At 39.6% G+C, this 22,420-nt stretch overlaps 1 protein-coding gene across 1 annotated transcript; it reads left to right on the plus strand.

The window, feature by feature from the left end:
- The first annotated feature begins 5,914 nt into the window (after positions 1 to 5,914).
- Positions 5,915 to 17,202, plus strand: GPRC6A (G protein-coupled receptor class C group 6 member A). Its single transcript, XM_030489081.1, has 7 exons — positions 5,915 to 6,108; positions 7,818 to 8,121; positions 9,019 to 9,057; positions 9,919 to 10,746; positions 13,624 to 13,836; positions 14,613 to 14,736; positions 16,094 to 17,202. Exons 1-7 carry the CDS (start codon positions 5,915 to 5,917, stop codon positions 17,200 to 17,202), a joined length of 2,811 nt encoding a protein of 936 aa, XP_030344941.1.
- Positions 17,203 to 22,420: the final 5,218 nt, after the last annotated feature.

Consider the following 22,420-nt stretch of genomic DNA (forward strand, 5'->3'; position numbering starts at 1 on the left):
GTAGCATTGTCACAGAATCACACAATAGTTGAGGTTGGAAGAGACTTCTGGAGATCGTCTACTCCAATCCCAAATTATCTTTCTCTAAATCAAATAACTCAGTGTTCAGGGAGAAGGTAAGCAGATACGTACTTGCTCAGACATGTGGTTTCAAGACACTGGCAAGATGGGGACTTGTATGAAATCAGGACAAGTGAAAAACAGCCCTTTCTCTGGTGTTCTATTCTTGATCCTGCCAGCCAGCGCATCTGGGAGAGATGGACTTGATTTGCTCTTCTATCTGGAGAGGTTCACGCCTATGTTTTCCAAAAGCATTCTTGATAAAGTATGCTGAGGGAGGGAAGCAAATAAATTCTTATTCTTCCCTATGCTGATATTTGCGAAGAGTAATTGAGGGCTTAGGCTAGAGAGAAAGCGAGTGTTTCTGCCATAACACTGAGTGATGAAGCCATTCCCTTAAAAGTAGAGTCTGCCTAACTTTCAGTCCCTGCTACCAAAACTGAAGCTTTTTTCATTTCTCTTATTCCACTTACTGCTTAATATCACCAGTTCTGTTTCAGTTCCAAAATAATTGAACATTTTAAATATTTTCATATAGAATCTTTTTAAAGGAATTTAGGTGTGCAAGTACTGTAAGAGTTAAAAATATCACTAGGTACTATTTGCAAAAGTGACGTAATAACAGTAAGCACAAGGTCACCAAGACGGCTTTATACTGCCCTGACAGTCCAGGAATGGCATTGTCAATGCCATTGCCAATGACAATGAAGGCATTGTCACAGCCCTCCTCTAGGCAGATGTTCCAGCACCTCAGTTTTCCACCAGAAGTACTCCAACAAGGCCATTTGCATCAGGGGAAATTCAACTTTCAGAGTACATCAGCAGCACATCATAGTATTGTGACCTGATAAAGAAAAACAGGGGTCGTCTTCCCTGTCATGCAGCTCAGCTGACACCCTCTAGAGGACAAACCCAGTGAACTTGAAAACTGAGTAGTTCATTTCTCAGGAATAAATGTGACTGCTTGGCTTCCACCCAAATTCCATTCCACTGTTGATGTGTTTTTAATTTTTAAGTTCTTTTATAACAGACCACAAATCAAAATAATGCTATTCCTCTACCCATTCTTTAATTTTAATAATAGGCAACATAGGGTCCCAGGAAATAGAATATTTTTTTTTTTTAAAGATAATTAAAATGAAGTAATGAAATACTGTCTTCTTTTTTTTTTTTTTTTTTGTCCATTGTTTAAAATTCATTATAAGAAACTCAGTAATCCAAAATTGTTGAGTTAAATACAATGGTTCTGTTGGTCTAGAAAGATGGTAATACTAACCAGTATTTACACTTCTTGATGTTTTGACCTCAGCACTCTCTATTGTTTTTATTAGTATAGATGTAGTCTATCATACTGAAAGGAAATGGTTCCATAAACTGATTACATGGAAATGCAGATGATTTCACACAGGACAATTCCTTCTTCCTGGCCTAGAAGGTGTTAACATTGTCATTTGTAATGGCTTCCCTGATGGAAACAATGGTTGCTTCCAATTGCACAGAGGGGTTTAGTGGTGATTTTAGAGAGCAGTTCCACACATGTTTTCCTTGGTATTTCTGGTTTTTAAAGTGTTCCCAGTTCCGCTCATGGTCAATATCTACAGCACTTCACAAACTCTCTGGTTTTCTTTTCAATAGATTAGCCTTCAACTGGCCTTTCAGCCTTGGTTGTAAGGTCCAGCAGCTCCCATGGACTTCAGTAAGACCATGAGAGTGCAGCTGAGCTACCTGAGAGCCTTTCAAGCATGGTGTTTACTGTCCCAAAACAAAGGCAAACCAAGAGGTAGCTTGCTGGCCAAAGCAATGTGATACCATATTGGCTCTGGAGTTGAAGGGACGTGGCAGCAGACATAAGCATTTCTACTGAGCTTCTGCAACTGCAGCACTTACAGTATTGCTGGGCTCAATTACAGTTATGTGAAAAATAATTTTTTAAATAGACACTTCATACAAGGTATGTTCCTTTATTACAGCACTGATTTTTGCTTGGACTTGGCTTAGTCTAACTTGCTTTCTCTTGCCTGGTTCTTATGTTATTTATTACTTGTATCAAAATACCCTATATAATCTGGGGGATCATCATAAGCGAAGGACAGTAGTTATTCTAAAGAGTTTATGATCTGAATGGAAAGGCATTACTGTTCTGTCTCACAGATATGGCATGAACCAGAAGAAGATTAAGTCTAGAGTTTCAAGGCATTTTGAAACTACTTAATTTGAAAGATTGAGCCCTTCAGAAACCTGGCTGCAAACACCTGACTAGAGTTGGGCAGTCATGTGCATATCAGGTGCAAGAAATCAGTGGTAGAAGTGGGAGCAAACCACTTAGTTCAAAATTGTGGCTCATCTTCCTTTCTTTGGGCTCATGTCTTCAGCAGGAATAATCAGAAAAGGGATAGTCACTCTAAACTCACACAAGCATCAGCTTCCCTGCAAATGACGGAAGTTATTTGAATGCTGCTGGTTTCTCCAAATAGGACAATCTCCCTTGTGCCTGGGTAGGTCTTGTCTGAGTGAGGAGTTATCCCATTCTTTTGAATAATGGTGAGAATATCCACCTTTCTTTTTTCTCTCCTTAATTCTCATCTTTGCTGTATGTAATTGTGCTGTAACAGCACAATTAAAAGCAGTATAAAATAGAAAGTAATTAAAAAAGTCCCTCTCCTTTAACAGTTATCTGTCTGGATGGGCTTCAGAGAAAAGGTGTTCCTCTTGGAATCTAAGCCATGACCTTCTCCAGGAAAAACAACTGCTAAAACAAAGAAGTTCAGCCAAAATCTTCACATTTGCTTCCTGCACGGTATAGTCTTTCTTTGCTTGACCAAGTTACTGGCAGTTGCAAAACTTCCTTCTTCACAAAAGCCATAGACTGTCCAGGTCTAAAGGCTGTAGGAATGGGAGAGGCAGGTGGTCCATTCACTGGTACCCACTGCTCTGAGAGTACACTCAGCTAGTTGCCTACTCAAGTCCTCCTGGCTTCTCTTACACATTTTGGATTGTGGATCCTTTCAATAGGTATGACACTGTTACAAAAAAATTACAAACTGTAAATTTACAAGAAGTCACCTGCAGGTTTAGCTTGGCATGGCTGTCTCCCAGATCCCACCTGTTCTGGTCCTTCTCAAAGGGAAGCTGAAGTCTATGTGGAAGAAGTAGCCTTTTTGGCACAGCAGCAGGTAACTTTGGAGCATACAGAGATACTAACAGAGTATCTTTGTCTACCCCCAGATCCTCCAAAGCCTCTTAGAATTCATCTTGGCTCTCAGAGTAGTTCCAGGTTTGGTAGGTCCTTTTTTCTGCCTTTGCACAGTCCATTAATTTCCTAGAATTCCCCTGAATGTTTTGCTTGATTCTACCTGCCAGGAAGGACTCCTATGCAGACAACTGAGGAAGTCCAGCGATGTTATAATAATACATCTCTAAATTTTAAGCAAAGAACATTTCGTATGCGTGTATCTACTGGTATTTAAACGTCAGTGAAAAAGGATATTTGCAAACACTTCCAGTTAATTCTGCAGTACTAGCTTATGCTGAGCTATCTCGGTAAGGCGTCTAAGTACTTCTTATCACTAGCAGCAATTGTGAGATATAGGTCTTGAAAACAAACAACAGCAATAAAAGCCTTCCCTGTGAAAATACTCTACACTGTGGCATAAACTCTATGTAGTTGAATGTGAAGCACACCTTATTTTGTGGTGTTTCTATAAATAACATTAAATTATGCACCAATTACATGTGATGTTTATTTTGCCAACTTCCACTTTCCAAAGTGACCAAGTAAGGATTTGGGGTTTTGTAGGTAAAATCCTCTTCTATAGAAATTAATAGCTTTTTAGAGACTGGCTGGAGTAAAGTTTCTTTTCTGCCTCGAATAATAAATTATAACAAATTTGAAGTTTCAGTTTATCAGTACTGTATTTCCATCAAGTCCTTAATGCAACATTTAGTGTTACAAGTTACATATTATATTAAAGGCACATGGTTGAATATTTTTTGTAACTTGCTTAAGGAAATTACTAGCTCCAGTCTTATGCTTTAACTACATCTAACTATACACGAGTTTTATACATAAAGTTATAGGCAGAGTCAGGGTAAAGGAAACACCAGAGTATGTGGAACTAGGCTTTAGGGTGTATTACATGGGTGATAAGGAGTGAGTACATTAATATTGGCAAGTGAATGTCTCACAACTGAGGGCCAGAGTCTGACTGCAGATACGATGCTGTAAATCAAAAAGAAAACCTTCGGAATAACTGGAATTTTTGCAAGTCACTGCAGAAACAGAATAAATTAGTGTCATCATCTGCCCATAAGTGCATGGGATCAAATACCTTAAAGAGAATGCAGGTAGCTGTTTCCTATATGCCCTGACCCAGGAGTGAAAATGCTGCATGGAAAGAAAGAAGGCAGATGAAAAAACCACAATCTGGTATAACAAAGAAGAGGCTGAATGGTAACTTAACTAGGGATTAACATTTGCATTTGCAAGTAATATGTCTGTTACACTTGCCTTTGCAAAAAATGTTGTAAATGGATACTCTAACAACAAAGAGACTAGTGAGAAAGAAAAAAGCAAAATATAATTCAAATAATTTATATGGAATGTATTATGCTTATTAGAAAGAATACGTAACAGACATCCCATTTCTCTTTTTTCTTGTCAGGAAACAAATTTTTATTCCAGTGTAAGCCCCAGCCTTTTTATAATACAATCATAGACAATAAACGCTATGACTGATCCCATTATTTGGAGAGTGTTTTGGCTTACTACCAAAAGACACAAAATCTGAAGAAGCCATTATAAGAAAATGGAGAAATAAGCCAATGTCAAGAACAGAAAAGGATTATTGTCAAATCTGTGTCTCTTGCATTGAATTGTTCAGTAGCATCGTCATGTTTCTGTCCTACAAAAGTTCACTCTGGTGTTTATGGTTGGAACTTATGAAAGCTGAGAGTCCAGCCTCTGTTTCTTTTTTCTCCCAGTTCACTTCTAATGCAGCATTCAATTACTGCAAATTTGAGCGGAATGATGGCACCAAGAAAAGCTGTGTCCTGGTCCTCCTACAGCCAAGGAGCTGCTACACATGTGCTCCTTTCCTCAGTCAAAGGGGGAAGACAGTAAAAAACCTAGGGTTAATATTACGTTTTCCCACTGTTCTGTGTTTATCAAATTAACCAACAGCAGACATGGCCTAGCTTGTAAACACAGGACCTGATCCAAAGCCCACTGAAGTCCGTAGGAGCTATGTGTACATCAGAACTATGAATATTATCTTATCCAAGCCATTTTTATAAAAAGATTTTGAAACTTACAAGAAAATGGTTGAGAAAAAAAGCAGTCTCTTGATTGTTCAGGCTTGGTTTTTTGGGTTTTTTTTTTTTGGACCAGAGTCTGATCTAAAGCACTGTGTGGCAGGGTGGACTTTTTTCAGTACTCTTTGGACCAGACCCTTAAAATATAGTCACAGCAATACCACTACCAAATTACATGATTGCTTCTTCACACCTAAGCTCAGTTGGAAGGAATTCGAGACAAGCCCAAATTTATACCAAAATATTTGCCATGTGTTTCAGGTATAATAAACTCTGAACACAGCAGAAGAGATTTTATGTCCAACATTTCCTGCAACCTCATATTCTATGTGACAGCATTGCTTTAGTACCTTCAGCAAAATAGCCTCAGCCAGTGAAGCAAATACTCCAGTGAAAAAAGCCAGTGAAGCTCACAAGGTGTGGCTAACTTTCGAGTGCAGCCTTTTTCCTTTGCTGTTGTTTTACAGATGACATAGGAGCCCTTGTTGGCTCTGCAGCTCACTTAATTGACTTAAAGCTGGTAGTGAGCAAGTGAAACAGGAACATGGCATTTGTTAGATTTTTGATCCCCTGCTTTGTGATCAGCACTGATGTTGCTTTCTCTTGCCAGAATACTGATGACATCGTGGGTGCCAGTTCTCCCGGGGACATTGTTATTGGAGGCTTGTTTGCAGTTCATAGCGAAATGCTGCATCCAGAAGAATATCCCATCAAGCCAGTCATTCAGAATTGCGCTGGGTGAGTAATACTGGAAATTACATATATATCAAAGAAGCGATCACTGATAGCAGGCACGTACCTATTCTATTAAGATTTCTATCAGAAAAATCTGGTTCTCTTGCATTTCTTAGTCTTTAAGAAGACCTTGGACATCACATACATTGTGTGTAAATTAACACAGGATAATAAAAAATGACAAAGTTACAATGAAAAATACCATGGCTGCCTCGGGAAGGAAATAAGCACTGGATCCTATTTCAATCTTCATATAAAACCAAATAGCCCTGGAGGTTTGTGAATCATGTCTGAAGTACTCTACTGTGCAGTTGTTCATTATGTGTTATGAAGTTGTACCTGCATGATTTGGACACAGGCAGACTGTTCCGTTTTACCTAAGCACATATTAAAGTATTCCCCCACTTCACAGGGCAGCTCAGCTGTAATCTATGATGGTACCTTGCTGATTAGATTGTAATTATTGTTATAATTACTGTAATTATTACACTTTGTATTATAATTGTGGCATTATGTTACACTATATAAAACACCCTGTCACGTATGCATTCATGTTCAGACTGTGCATCAGAATATTTATTTTATTGTCTCCAAATCCTACTGTGCTTGAAACATAATTTTTTCTGGAAACAATGTAAAGAAAATCTGCTGGAAAAATTTCATTTTAAGTATATAACAAAGCTTTCCTAAGCCCAGGAATTCCAAAAATGCATTTTTTTTAACTTTGATACAGGTGCAAATCATCAAATTTTATTTGAATTTTACATGCAACTTAATCCCACATCTGAATCTAATTATCAGCTGAATATGCAGGTATCCATGTGGATTTATTTCAAAATGATGACAAAGTTCAAAATTTTGTCAGTCTTCCATTATTTTTCTATGGAATTATAAATTGCCTTAGGTCCATTTGAAATTTAATTTAGTTGGCAAGATTTGTAAACTTCAGAGAAGCTTGCCTGAGAGGAGGGTAGCTTGTACTGCGGATATTCTGTGCTAGCACAGTTCTGATTAAGCATCTCATAATATCTCCTGGAGATAAGGGGAATAGCTATACTAACTTCGTGAGGTTTAGAGAGGATTTTTTGGAAAATCAATTCAAGCACTAGAAGACCTCAACCTCTGAAATATTTTTTTCTCTTCTGACATATTTAGTCCTTTCTTTATTTCATGCTTTAGTTTAAAGTAAATAACAAAGTAAATTTTTAAAAAAGCTTACTGGGCAGAGGAAGTAAATTGTAATAGCTCCACTGACTTTGACAGATGCTTGCTGAATATATCACTTGCAAATTTTCATGTAACATGAAATTTAATTTTTAGTACCTGGTTTCTGATTGGTTTTTTTGGTGGTTTTTTTTTTTTTTTTTTTTGGGGGGGGGGGGTTTGCTATTTTGTTTTGAGGGGTTTTTTGTGGGTTTGTTAGGGGGTTTTGGGGGGGTTTTTTGTTTGTTTGTTGTTTGTTTTTCCTTCAAAAAATCACTTTTGTTCAGGTTAAGTTTTGTGTTTATTTTGCTCAATTTCCCATTTAGGTGAGGCAAAAATACACTGTTTCTAATCTTTGTTACACTAAAACCCATGCAAATCACACAAAACATTCTATCACTTCTTTTCAATAGTTGTCAAATTCTAAGGGATATATTCAAAATGGACATTGCTTCAGCCTTGTTCCCAGCAATGTTTTTCTAAAATGAAACTTCTGTGTTTCCTGACAGCTTTGAAATTCAAATTTTTCTTCAGACACTTGCAATGATACATGCTATTGAGATGATCAACAATTCAACGCTGCTACCTGGAGTTACGCTGGGCTATGAAATCTATGACACATGTGCAGAAGTTACAAAAGCCATGGCATCTGCTCTGAGGTTTCTGTCTAAATTCAATTCTTCTGAGGATGTTGTGGAGTTCAAGTGTAACTACTCAGACTACATCCCGAGAATTAAGGCTGTCACTGGAGCCACCTACTCAGAGGTGTCGATGGCAGTTTCAAGGCTGTTGGCTTTGCAACTGATCCCACAGGTAGGTTTGAGGCAATTAATTTGGTTTGGTCAGAGGGCCACATTTACCAGGTTTAGAATAAAGGTGTGGCTCTGATTAGAGGGATTGCAAATGCCACTCTTGCTATAGAGCAGGATTTGGCTCAACCTAAGGACATCAGGAGGGGTGGGATTCAGCTCCAAATGAAGGGCTTGGTTCACTTGACCAAACAAAGGCAGTAAGGGCTATTTTATATGCCCAAGGCACATGCCTCTGATTGCTGTTTCAGGATGATGCTGAGCTCATGCTAGCCTGGCAGTGCCATTAATCAGTCCTGAATGACTATGCCAGTTACTCCAGTGTGCCTTGGGTGACACTCAAGGACTTTGTTCAGGCAACAAAGTTACACCAAACGTGCCAAGACTGGCTGGTGGTGAATATGACAATATCCAATCTCAAGTCAGGGGTGGAAGAATCAAATCAAATTTGGCCAGTAAGTTGGAAATTCTCTCCTGCCTTAGAGAGATTAGATGTTGGAGTCTGTCATAAGTACAGGCAGGGAAGTGAGGAATATTGCTCCAAAACAGTTTTACTCCTGTTACTCTTCAAACAGTTGTAGAAGAGAACACAACCCTACAAGTCCACACTGGTTCTTCACAAAACATCCTTCTCTATTTCTGACCTCTCTAGTAGTCCCACACTTGAACTTAGGCTGATGCTTACATTTCTACTTTCACCACTGTAAAAGAGTTGCAGCCCAGGCCAGAATGAACAAGTTAAACAGAAATCAACTTCGACACGTTCCTCTGTTGCACATTAGGTTGGGCAATTTGAGATAAATTACCTCACTGCAAAGTACATGGTAACCAAACACACGGAAAGACATAAAATCTGAACCAAGCATAACTTCTAACTGAATCTTCTCCTCTGTGGTGGTAGGAAGTAATTATGACCTTCAGCTCCACTAAAGGAGCTATAGTAAGTAGGAAAATTAAAATGCCACATTTGAACATCATAAAAGGCAAATGATGAAACAAATCTGTGTTGGGATGCAGAGATGAAAAAGGTGACCCAGCAGATTTTTCTCATCAAGGTCATCTGTAATCTTCTGACACCAGTAAGGTTTAGTACACCTCTCCAGATGAGTGACTCATTTTGGAAAGCATATATTTAAAGAACTGTCAAGCAATGTAGGAAATAAGTGTAAGAAAAAAAAGTCCTGCAAACAAATAAAAAAGGATTAAAACTAGAAAGATTTAAATAACAATGTGCCATTTGCATTTTCCTAGCTACATTCACAGAAAAAAGGTAGCAAACTGTTTATCTAAAAGTGTTCTAGTATTCCGTAGTATTGGTTACTGTTTGTTTTTCTGGGAGGTTCTAACAGACTTAATGATCCTTTTAAAATTTTATAATTAAACCTTGGAGGCAGAATATATATATGTGTGTGTGTGTGTGAGTGCTCAAACAATAGTTAATGCTTCCAATGTTTTAAATATTGTTTTGAATAGCAGGTCGATGGTATCTGAACAGAGTAGAAAAAAACCATTATACCAGCATAATTGTCATACCCATTTTGATAAGTTTTATTCTCTGCCTTCACTGAATTATGTGGATGAAAATAAAAACAGTGGAAGTGGTACTGGGCAGGAGTCTGCATCCTAAGAGCAAGAGCAGGGGGAGGGAACCTCCCCCATTTGGATGCACCTGACTGATGCTCACTCACAGGAGGAGGGAGCCTGGGTCAGGCTGGATGAAAGAGGAATTGTGGCAGCTTCGGATCTCTTGGTGTCCATTGGAGGAGACCACCTCCATAACTGAATTGTTCACTTTTCCTAGGTCAGTCCTGCATCATCAGCTGAAATCCTCAGTGACAAAATCCGGTTTCCTTCTTTCTTCAGGACTATCCCCAGTGATTTTCATCAGACAAGAGCAATGGCCCACTTGATCTGTGAGTCGGGGTGGGATTGGATTGGAGTAATAGCCACTGATGATGACAACGGGCGGTTAGCTGTGGAGAGCTTTGGGGTCCAGGCCATGGCAAACAACGTTTGCATAGCTTTTAAAGAAATGCTGCCTGCCTATCTTTCTGACAACACCTTTCACACCAAAGTTGATGATGCAGTTGAGAAGATTGTCAAGGAAACCAGAGTAAATGTTATTGTTGTCTTTATGAGACAGTTCCATGTGCTCAAACTATTTCAGAAGGCAATTGAGAGGAACGTAAATAAAATCTGGATTGCAAGTGATAACTGGTCTTCTGCGGTCAAAATCAGTACAATTCCCAATATCAGACAGCTGGGAACCATTGTGGGATTTGGATTTAAAAGCAGAGACAGCTCCACTTTCCAAGACTTTCTGAGAAACCTTCATGAAATGCCCACTGACAACAACAAGTTTTTACATGAATATATTATGCTTTTGTCAGTCTGTGCACACCTGGAATATCATGATTTTCAAGCATGCATTTCAAACCAGTCCCAGGATGATCTACTGCAAAATATTGAGAATAAACATCAGATCTGGAAAGATGATTTTCTGAATGCGAACATTGAACCAGGATTTATCCATAGTACTGTACTTGCAGTCTATACCATTGCTTACGCCATTAGAGGGCTGTGCAAAAACCGAAACTGCAAGGATCCTTCTGCCTTCACTCCCTGGGAGGTACAACGTTAATTCTTTCAGGTCTCTTTCTCTTTGCATAACTTCTGTCTCGGTTTTGCTCCCACGTTCCTGGATTTACTAGCTTGGTCCTCTTACTAAATGACTTTTTATTCCTGTTCCTGCTTTCCTTCAGGAACTGAAATCGCAGACTACGTGCTAAAGCAGCAGTATCTAACTGCTGCAGTGACGAGAACTAGACTCCAGATTTGCCTCCCTCTTTTTTGGCCCATGTAGATGCAGAAGCCCCTGGTGCTAAGCCATGGCTGTGTTCTGCTGTAGGCAGAGAACAATTACTTCATACAGCTAACTGACAGTGAGTAACTGCATGCCCGCCATCTCCTCCTTCATGGGTACCACAGCAGTGGCTGTAAACGTGTGACTCCACAAATGTTAGAAGGGATTTTTACCTGCTGGACTTCATTAGCTACCCTAACATTTTCCCTGTCACCTTCAAAGAGCACACAGAGTAGGCACCAGCTTGGATGAAGGTTCTAGTCTGTAGGATGCTTGCTGGAATGTCTTCCTAGCCACTCATGTGGGATAGATTAAAATGTATAGTCAATCTACAGCTGATGTATCAGGTATTCAGCAACTAGTGGTTGGCCCTGTTGCTGCAAACCACTGTAATACACAGCAATGAGTGCTCTTGAGAGATGAGGATGCTGCAGGATACGAGCATTCACCAAAGAGTTTCAATTTTCCCTTCTCTCTCTCTCCACCACGTTTCTCTCTGTTTCTTTGTCTGTCTCCCTCTCCTGAATTCAGGCTATTTCCTTCATGATGAATCTTTACTTCTAAGTGAAAATGAAACAGACTCTTTCTCTGCCTGATCTTGATTTATATTGAAGTGACTGGTAAGAAAATTAGACAAGATCTTTAAGATGGGTGAGGTATTTGTTATCAAACTCTATTGGGAGGGAAAAGAAGAGGAAAAATCAGACAAGTAAACCTGACATGACCTTTTACCCAAGAACCTGCTCAGGAGTATTCACTTTTACACACTTTTACTCCGAGGATTAAACAAAAGTTCATTTAAAAGTCAAACAACCGCTGAAACTCTCTGATTTGCTCTGACCTTTTATCCCAGGTCAGGGCAGGTCAAACCAAGATAGGGGATTTGAAATAATAATTTAAAAAAAAAAAAAATCAGACTTTTACATGAATTTGTAAATGCAAATGGGACAAATTCAGGACTGCTCTGCAGTGGATGCAGCTCTACAGAGCTGCATGTACATCATTGCTGAATTAAATCCCAAACCACCCAAATTAAGATTCCTGTTAAGAGTCTAAGAACTCATGAAGAACACTGAGGTAGTTATTCTCCCAGTGTTGTTTTCATAATACATTTCCTCTACACTAAATCTAAACCCTCTAGAAATGGATATATATACATAAAACTTAAGATAGAACTAATTCATATCACACATCACATACAGAAAAATGAAATTCATTGGTGCTACAGACTTTGCAAAAATAACCAGCAGTTACATCAAAATGTTGGTAATTAATTAGCCCCTTCTGTCTGAAGCTCAAGAAGTATTGAAAAAGCTCTGTTGTTCCCATATTGCCATAGAAAGTAGAAAAGTGATGAAGAGAAAGACTAAATGACTAGCCTGAGTATATACAATAAAAAATTTCCTATTCAGTCCCACACAACTATGCAACATCCAGCTCAAATACAATATTAGCTAGAAGCACACTGTGGTTCTTCATAAATTGGTATAAATGCAGTGAGAGTACATGAACTCTTAAAAAAAAATGATGTTATACATGAAAAAACGGTATGTTATATACACCAGATGTGTTATATACATATATTTGCCACAGCATATTGAAGTAATACACTTGTCAGCATGTTCATTAAAAGATACAGATATCACAAATGGATCCATGTAAGAGCTTGCTTTTCAAAGGATGGTTAAATTCACCCTTTCACCAAAATCTTCTGGTTTTTTCTTGTCAATTAATCCTTGTTGCCAAAAATCATCAGGTCTGCAAAAGGATAAAGTCTTTGCTTCAATTAAGAACCACAGTAGCTAATGAAAGCCATTCTGTGGTCTCGCCATGAATTGGGAGTGGGTTATATGAGCCTCAACCTGTCCTTTTCTAGTTTCACACAGAAATTTATGATCTGGTTATTTGTGATAAGGGAGATGATACATAGAAATTTCCCCTGTTGAACAGAATCGGTTGCAATATAAAGCTGAACAATTGACTTATCAAAGCATGCTTGTTTTGCTATTTTGTATAATCTACCAAATATGCCTTTGCTGTTTATTCTTATTGTGCCATTGATCGCTTCATCTGAGCAAGCTGGCAGGTATTGTTCATTTAACAGTTCTGAGTCTTATCTTGCAATACACATTATCAGTCAGAGCCACAGCTGAAAACAATGTTAGATATTTCTAGACACATTGGGGGAGCTTACCCTGGAAGCAAAGGTTACCCATATCAACTCCAGTGACAGTAAAGTAACAGCAGGATCATTGCTCACAATCATTCCTTACAAGAGGGGAATTCCAAAGGGCCATTAGTACTTGCAAACAAAAATCTTTTCTTTCCCGTTGTCACACCAAAATTTCCAAGGCTGGAAAAAAATACTAACATGAATACTTGTACACATTGCACAGAGTTAAGAAATGATGATTTTTTAATTTATAAATTTTTGAGGTCAACAGGATTGTCTAAATAAAGTAATTCCATGTCTGACATCAAATTAAACACTTATAAGAATTATTTTTAATTTTAAGATTTCTTTTACTTCTAAGAAGCAACATTTCTTTTCAACTTGATATTATCATAAAGGTGTTAAATTACTGAGTTTATCCCGCTGACATGATATTGATGTATGTTATCATTCCTTACACTTCTATTCAGCTCCTTGAAGAACTTAAAAATGTTACAGTCATTTATGACGATAAAGAAATCAAGTTTGACTCCAATGGAGACATGAGCACCAGTTATGATGTACTTCTTTGGAAAGAAATTGATGGCCACATGAAAATCATCACTATGGCAGAATATGACCCGGGGAAAGATGACTTTATCTTTGAGGATGAAGAGAAAAAAAAAGAATTTCTGGATTTAAAGGTAACTTTTAATTTCTTGACAAGACATAGGAAATTTGTTTCATATGTTTTCTTCTCCTTCCAACTGAAGTATGTGTCAGCTAGAAATCTTTCATGTTCTCCTTTTAGAGCAAAGAGCCCTCTATATTCGACCACTTTCATGCACACTGAGAAGCATGTTAGCCTGTAAGCAGGCTCAGTTATTTGAAACAGAGTTATTTCTCCAGAATGTTTGTAGGAAGTTTCCTAAGAGGAGAACTTATGTCTGTCCTGAGGAGGCTGTTCCCTTGTTCCTCAGGACTGTTTCTCCATTTTACAAAAAAATGGTCTTTAGAAGCAGGACCTCAACTCAGACCTTGAGAGAAGGCCCTGATCACATGCCCTAGAGTGATTCACACACCCTTCATGGCTCGTGGTTGAGCCGCTGAGGTTCAGGAACAGCAGAGCTGCAGTACAGAGCACCCACCGAGGTGTTTCTCCTGAGCCCAGGTGTCTCGTATGGCTCAGAGCAGCTGAGCAGAGTTTCAGGATCTCACTTGTGAAGGGTTCCACTCAAATCCCTCATCAGATGGGATTTCTTTGGAGCTGACTAATTTAGCAGACTGAATTCCAGGTTCAAAGAGGATGAGACACCTTGATCTGGATTTTAAAGGTACAGACAATTCCACTGATTGACATTTAGGGCCAAAAAATAAAATTGCCAGGTAGAGAATGCCCCATCCTGTCACTTGCTGACATTTCTTAGTAGTTAGTTAAGCGTGAGCTGATTTTTTTGTTGTTGTTCTCTGCACACTGCAGAAGGTTCAGCCAACATGTTCCCAGCACTGCACACCAGGACAGATGAAAAAGGTTACAGGAAGTCCACACACGTGCTGCTATGAGTGTGTTTACTGCCCAGAAAACCATTACAGCAATCAAACAGGTAAGGAATGGTGCTCCAAATAAAAGCTTATTTAGACATCAATAAAATGGTTTTGTTTGAGTATAATGTGCCTTGGCAATGTTGGGTGTAATTTTTGAGTGGGATTAAAATATTTGTTTATGCTCAATTTCCCAAACATGAGTGCTCAGTCTATAAAACTCTGTTTAAATGCTTTTTACAAGACTAAACTAAAAGCAATTAGATTGTCCAGCTGACTAGCATTATCCTTTGCTAGAATGAAAAGTCTGGCTGATTCATCAGTGAGACTGACTCTTGCTTCCCTGTTTTTCCACAGTACACCGAGTCCAATAAGGAAGAATTTTTTTACTACAAAAGTGAGACATTAAGTTGTGGCTGCCCCATCCCTGGCAGTGTTCAAGGCCAGGCTGGACGGGGCTTTGAGCAACCTTGTCTAGTGGAAGGTGTCCCTGCCCATGACAGAGGAATTGGAACTGGATGATCTTTAAGGTTCCTTCCAACCCAAACCATTCTATAAGCCTACAAAGTTCAAGGGTTATGTACTTTGCTTACCAGTTGGGGGGTTTTTTGTCTTACCAGAGAGCACTGCAAAGTTTGATATAACTGTACAGCAATACTTTTTATTATCAAAACTTAAGTGTATTTTACCACTAGTTCATTTATAAGTTTCAGAAAAATTTTTGAAGAGGAAAATTAAATATGAAACAAAGGACAGAATTAAGAAAATTGTGGTGCAATGTACCTTTAATATCCTGAGAGCAGAAGGAAATTTTTAATTCAAACAATTGTGAAATTTCTCCATATTAGAGGATAGGAATTTTAAAGCAAACCTAACCTGTCAAAGCATAATCTAAAGCAATGTTTATTCTTGCTGTTGTATTTCAAAAGCTGCCTGTAAAGAGAAAGCAGGGGTTTTTCTTGTCAGAATAGGTAAATGAAAGAAGCATAGTTCAAATTTCTGCAAGAGAATTGATTTACTCTCAAGTCATTATTCAGGTATTAGTTAAAGTTTGCCTGTCCTGAGCTCTGGCCAGGTCACGTATCGCCTGTCAGAGATGTCCAAGGCAGTTTCAGGTCCCTGGTCATTCTCCCTGTCCTCTCCTTGTCCCTGGCTGCAGGCAGCCCCTGCTCCCAGCTGGCAGGCATTCGTCCTTTGCTCCTGCTGCTGCTGCCACCTCTGCCACTGCTGCCACTGCAGTCCTGCAGCTCCGCCACCTGGACAGCGACATCAATAGTCAGAAGCAATCAGCCTTGTGTATTCCTCTTAGCATCCCTTCCCACATTGCTCCTGTATTTCATCTATCTCGAGCCTAGATAATTCACTGTGCGGTTTATTTACTTTGGGTTCCTAAGTTGCCTTCCTTTTTTCTGCTTTCAGATATGGATTACTGCTACCAATGTGACAACAAAACCTACTGGGCTCCCGTCAATAGTACCACATGCTACAGCAAGACAATCCATTTCCTCGCCTGGACTGACTGGTTTGCTATTTTCCTCCTCCTCCTCTCCGCTTTTGGGGTTGTGCTGATTTTGTCAATTAGTGTCATATTCACTAAAAACTTGAACACGCCAGTTGTAAAGGCATCTGGAGGTCTAACTGTCTGCTACATTATTCTCTTCAGCCACTTCCTAATTTTTTTAAGTACCACCTTCTTCATAGATGAACCCACAGAATTCAAGTGTAAAACTAGGCAAGCTCTCTTTGGCATAAGTTTTGCACTCTGCATTTCATGTATTTTAATAAAGTCACTAAAAATTTTACTAGCCTTCAGCTTTGATCCCAAGCTGCAGAATTTCCTGAAATGTATGTATAAACCTATTCCCATTGTGGTCACCTGCACTGGAATTCAAGTTATCATTTGCACCTTCTGGCTGATATTTAGGACACCTTTTGTAAAGCAAAATTTCTCAATCTCAAGAGCAATAATTCTGGAGTGCAATGAGGGCTCTATTTTGGCTTTTGGGATTATGTTGGGCTACATTGCTGCCCTAGCCTTCATTTGCTTCATATTTGCCTTTAAAGGTAGGAAGTTGCCAGAGAACTACAATGAAGCTAAATTCATCACCTTTGGCATGCTCATTTACTTTATAGCGTGGATTGTATTTATCCCTGTCTATGCAACTACATTTGGCAAATACCTGCCGGCAGTGGAAATCATCGTTGTTTTAATATCCAATTATGGAATCCTCTGCTGTACTTTTCTTCCAAAGTGCTATATCATCATTTACAAGCAAGAAACAAACACAAAATCTGCCTTTCTCAAAATGATTTACACATATTCCTCCAAGAGTGCAAGCAGCGTTGCTATTAGTCAGATTTCTTTGGATTCAAAGTCTTCCAGCTCCCGAGCTACTGTCTCAGAATCATGCAAATCTCAGAAAAACTCTGTGAATGGAAACTGCCATTTCCAAGTGCCTGGGCAGACACTAATAAAAGCGAAAGTTCTTCCTAAAAATGCTGCAAGGAAAAGACTCTCCAGCATATGACTGGCCAGTGCTAAAGTACTTGAAGATGAAAAGCCATCTTAAGGAGCCGTTTCTCTTTCAGGTCTCTTTCCTTTTGCCATCCCCAAGGACAGCAGGCCACACAAAATGCCTCCTCCCCTGGTACTTAAGCAGTTATCCATTACCAGGTTTGAAAGGCTTTCCTGGCTCACAGAGTCCGGCCCCTGGCCTTGCAGGCACCATGAGGTGCAGTCCTCTTCAGCAGCTCCCTTCTTTTCCTGGCTGCTCATGTAGACCTGAAGGAACCTATTCTGCAACCTCACTTCCCTGAGTGAGGCAGAAGCCTCAGGAAATTATGATTTCTCACAGGCGGGTAGGTGGGACTATATGGGTTTACTCCACTTTTTTTGCATCTCTGATGCCCAATTGTTTAAGGAGCTCTTATTCTCACCTGGCTCTGTTTTACAGATCAAACAGAACCCTCTCCCAGCCTTTGTTTGCTAGGATAAACAAGCCCAGTCCTTTAGTCTCCACTTTTAAGATAGGCTTTCCATTCTCCTGAACATCCCAAAGTAACCCTTTTCACCTGGTATCAGTGAATCCTTTCTTTTCTCCCCAAAATTGCACATCTTATTCCAAATGAGTGCTGCAGCAACTTTCAAAGTTCCTTGTATTTACCAGGATGATAACCAATTAGAGACAGGCCTATCTAAAAATCTAAGAATTTCTCTGAAGTTCTGTAGTTATCTGTATGTTCATGTACTTTTCTTCCTCAGAGGAAAAACACTGATTCACCTCATGCACCTCCTCTGATCATGAGGAGAGACAACCCACTATGTTTGTCCCCAGATGTCCTCTTAGCTGAGGATCTAATGTCAATGTGTAATGTCAAAAGTTACAAACATTAATTGTTTCTTCTCACTAGCATAAAGAATGTAATGACCAGGATCAGCATGAGCACATGTTGGGAATTCTAGCTTTTCCCATACATATTTTAAAAATCTGATTTTCAACAACAAAATGACAATGCACCATTCCAGTATGCAGAAATAGCACAAGAATGAACTAACATGAGCTGTGCTGGATGAGCATCTGCTTTGTAGCTCCATTAGTGCAGCTATGCTGTGCCTTCTGTGCAAGAGGCAAAAGGAACGTTCTGAAGAGGAGGAATTTTTCTGTCAGGACAAAAGCAACTCAGAGCTTTTTCTAGCCCTAAACAGCAGAGCTATGTTGCCAGTCCAGGACCATGAAAAATACTTTTCCATGTTTATAAAGCTGGACCATAGAAACTTTGCTATTTTAACCTCCATGCCATGTTACTGGGAAATAATACTAAAGTCCTTGAGTTTTGTTCATGCTTCTGTTTTGATCTGGAATAACTGGATGTTGTGCAGGCCAAAATAAGGTTCAGTAGATTTGGCGTTACACAGGCATATTGTATTATTGTTATGTACCTCTCTATTCATATATTGTAACCCTTATCCGTATGATTTTTCTACTCATGTTTTGTTAAAATAGCTATAAACACATTTCAACAATGAACACAGGCAATTAAATCATTGTGATGTGTAGACTATATATATATATACACACTATGTATCCGTGAAGCCATTTTTTAAGTCATTTGAATGGCTAGGGTGCAACTTACATACTTGAGTAATTCTGTAAGTCCTGTAGATGATTAGAAGAAGGTTTATGCACATATATTTCTATGATGAATGCTGCGCATCATACATCAGTTGTTGCAAACACTGTTCTGAATGTGAAGTTATGCACAATAAGGTTAAAATTCCTGCAGTTTGGCTGCCAATGCAGCAAGAAGTCTCTCCCTAGAAGAGAGACATGAAGCTTACTTTGCACAATGACTGTCAGCACTCAGCTGGTTAGAAAAGTTCATTTGGCTTGAACATTTCCCTTGTATTTATTGTTTTCAAAAGTGCTGAGTGTATCATGTATTGAAGATATATGAAAGGGGATGATTAAAGCCTTTAATCATTGTTATTTAAAATTGAGTTTGCTTACTGAATTTTCTTACTTTTCCCCCTGGACTGTGTTTTGGCCTTGAACAGCAGCAACACATGCAGCTGTAGCGTGTTTCCACTGCAGATCTCAGACTGCACCTTAGAAACGTGTATCAGGTTAAATAGGGCATTCCCTCTACAACACGGAAAGGGTCTTGAGGAACAGGGTGTGGTGACAGCAGTGTGAACATCTCTATGGAGGTATCTTTAAGAATACATCACGTATGTCAGAATTTCAAAGGAGTCCTACATTCTACTTCTGCCTCTCCAGTGACTCAGGTCTTCAGTGTAAAGCATAGTCATGCTGGTGTTGAGAGGATGTAACAGATATGCTAGCTAGATTTGGCAGAAAAAAAGGAGGTGCTATACCAAGCTGTGTTACACATGTTTTTAAATGCTTTGTCTGCAAGCAGCAAGTGATCATATGTAGGTAGAACATAAGGGGCTTTTTCTACCCCATACAGAAAATATGCAAAAGCTGAAAATCAGGGTTCATGATGCTAAGGGCAGCATTTGCAAGCATTCCCCTTCCCACAACAGTAAGTATTCCAGTAATCTATTCTTGTTACCAGACACGGGGACATTGAATAAGCCTGAAACAGATTTTCATCCTCAGAGCACAGAACATGAATCACCTTCCCGAGCCATAGCGGAGCTTTGGCATGGCCTTCCCAGAGTCACGGCTTGTGGTTTAGGCTGCAGGGCCAAAGAGATCAGCTCTTCTTTCTGGCTCAGAGCATGCTCTGATTGCTTACTTTCTAAAGGTCCCAACACCATTTCTGAAAGTGCTAGCATCGATGTGTGCCCACCTGCATGTTTTCCATCTCCAAGAACAATAAGGGAGGGCAAATGTCCCCAGTTACAGTGCTGTTCATAGAGAAGTGAAGTGAGAAAATGCCATTTGTTGAGGTCAGCAGGAGGCTGCTCTAACTGTAACCACTATTTAACCTTTTTGGGTTTTATGTCATTCATTGCTAATAATGCCAAATGATGTATTCTGAAGTCATAGTGTACAGTATCGGTAGGGAGAATGAAGACTATGCAGGCTACCAAGTTTTTTCAAGTCCTCTCATCCAGGGGATAATTCGCTCAAGATTTCAGTAGCTCTAGCAGCTGTGCAGATGCCTTTCAGCTGCCTGTAATCTTTAGAGCAGTTCTTTGGTGGATGCTGGGAACTATCCATGTGAGCTGCAGGCTTCCCCTCACTAGCTCTGCTGACAGCAGTTGGAACTATGACTCTAAATGTGTGGGTTACCAGCATGACTAGCAACTAATAGCAATGATTGGGATGCTGTTTATAACATACTATGCTGAGTAGCCTGGCCTGGGTGTGCTGACTCTTCTTACCCCTCCCAGCTGTGTCTCCAGGGACAAGGAGCACTGCTTGGCACCATGCTGCTCTCTTTGAGCAGGAAGAAGGCAAAGGGGCTACAGGCAGACTATAATCCCACTATCACCCTCTAGGTCATTTCAACTGATCTGTCTTCATCTCCCTGATAATATTCTGAAATAGAACAGAGCTGCTTGGTGTGTGTGGGTGTTTCACAAAGAGATGCATACTCTTTGTTATTTTTAGAAGGACATGAGAAAGCCGGTGTGGAGCAGTGATTCAAGGAGCTGGATTCTTCTGTTCAGAGAATGGCTCATTTGCAAACAGAAATTTTGCTCTGAAACAGAATGTGGGAAGATTGGGGTTTTTTTAATTATTATTATTAAATTATTATTATTTGTGACTTTTTACAAGAACATCTAGTGCTAGGACAAGAGGGGGATGATTTTAAACTGACAGAGGGGAGATATAGGTTAAATATTAGCAAGAAATTCTTTACTGTGAGACTGGTGAGACACTGGAACAGGTTGCCCAGAGAAGCTGTGGCTGCCTCATCCCTGGCAGTGTTCAAAGCCAGGTTGGATGGGGCTTGGAGTAACCTGGTCTAGAGGAAGGTGTCCCTGCCTATGGCAGAGGGGTTGGAACTAGATGATCTTTAAGGTCCCTTCCAACCCAAACCATTCTGCGGTTCTGTGATTGTTACTTTTTATTTGGTATGAGTTACATGAATTGAAATGGCTTTGATGTTTTACTGATAATAAGGCAATTTCGTTACCGTAATGATTTTTGGACTGGAAATCATATGTGTGTGAATAAGAAAACATCAACATGACTGAAAAGAAAGTGCTTTTTTCAATATCTTTCCAGAATGAAATGTTATCCAAATGGCACTTTAATTTAAAAAAAAAAAACAAAGACAATAGAACTCACTTTGGTGACAAATTTTTCATTTTCTCTTCTCAACAGTTTGCTTTCAGAGAAAGCTGCTTACCTCTGGCTCTGCTCCTGAAAATAGGAAACTGGAGGGTTTGGGTGCAAACAGTTCAAGACTCCTCATTTGTGCCGTCACGCTGAGCACCAGACTTTAGCTGCTGCCGGGCAGTGATCCATCCCTGGGGAGTGGGACTTCCTCTGTCCATTTGCAGGCCTTCTGACTTGGTTGAGAAATGTAAAATCTTCCACTGTTCGATGCATCAGACCCAATTCTGTTAAGACACTGAGTTACACTATCACTGGTATCATGCTGACATGGGCTGTTGCTTACTAAATATGTATTCTGTGATGCGTTTTCTGATTTATTTATGTATTAATAAAGGTTTAATATGTCCAGGATATGAAACGAAAAAACAAAACCAGAACTTTTTCAGTTGAATCATAGAATACCAGGTTCAAAGGGACGTCAAGGATCACCTGGTCCAACCTTTCTTGGCAAAGCATGACCTAGACTAGGTATCCCAGCACCCTGTCCAGCTGGATCTTAAAACTGTCCAATGCTGGCATGTCCACCACTTCCCTGGGGACATTATTCCAATGGCTGATGGTTCTCATTGTCAAAAATTTGCCTCTTGTGCCCAGTTGGAATGTGCCCCAGTGCAATTTGTGCCCATTACCCCTTGCCTTTTTCCATATGACTCCTTGTAAAAACAGAGTCTCCATGTTCTTCGTAGCCACCTTTTAAATACTAGAACATGGTGATGAGGTGTCCCCTGAGCTGCCTATTCTCAAGGCAGGACAAAACCAGTTCTCTCAGCCTTCCCTTACATGGCAGGTTTCCCAGTCCTTTGGTCATCTTTGTGGCCCTTCTTTGGACTTTCTCCACATCTTTTTTGTATAACAGGGACCAAAACTGAACACAGTATTCCAGGAGTGGCCTGGCAAGTGCTGAGTAAAGTGAGATAATGACATCTTT

This window comes from Strigops habroptila, chromosome 6 (genome assembly GCF_004027225.2).
Source record: "Strigops habroptila isolate Jane chromosome 6, bStrHab1.2.pri, whole genome shotgun sequence".
Classification (NCBI taxonomy): domain Eukaryota; kingdom Metazoa; phylum Chordata; class Aves; order Psittaciformes; family Psittacidae; genus Strigops; species Strigops habroptila.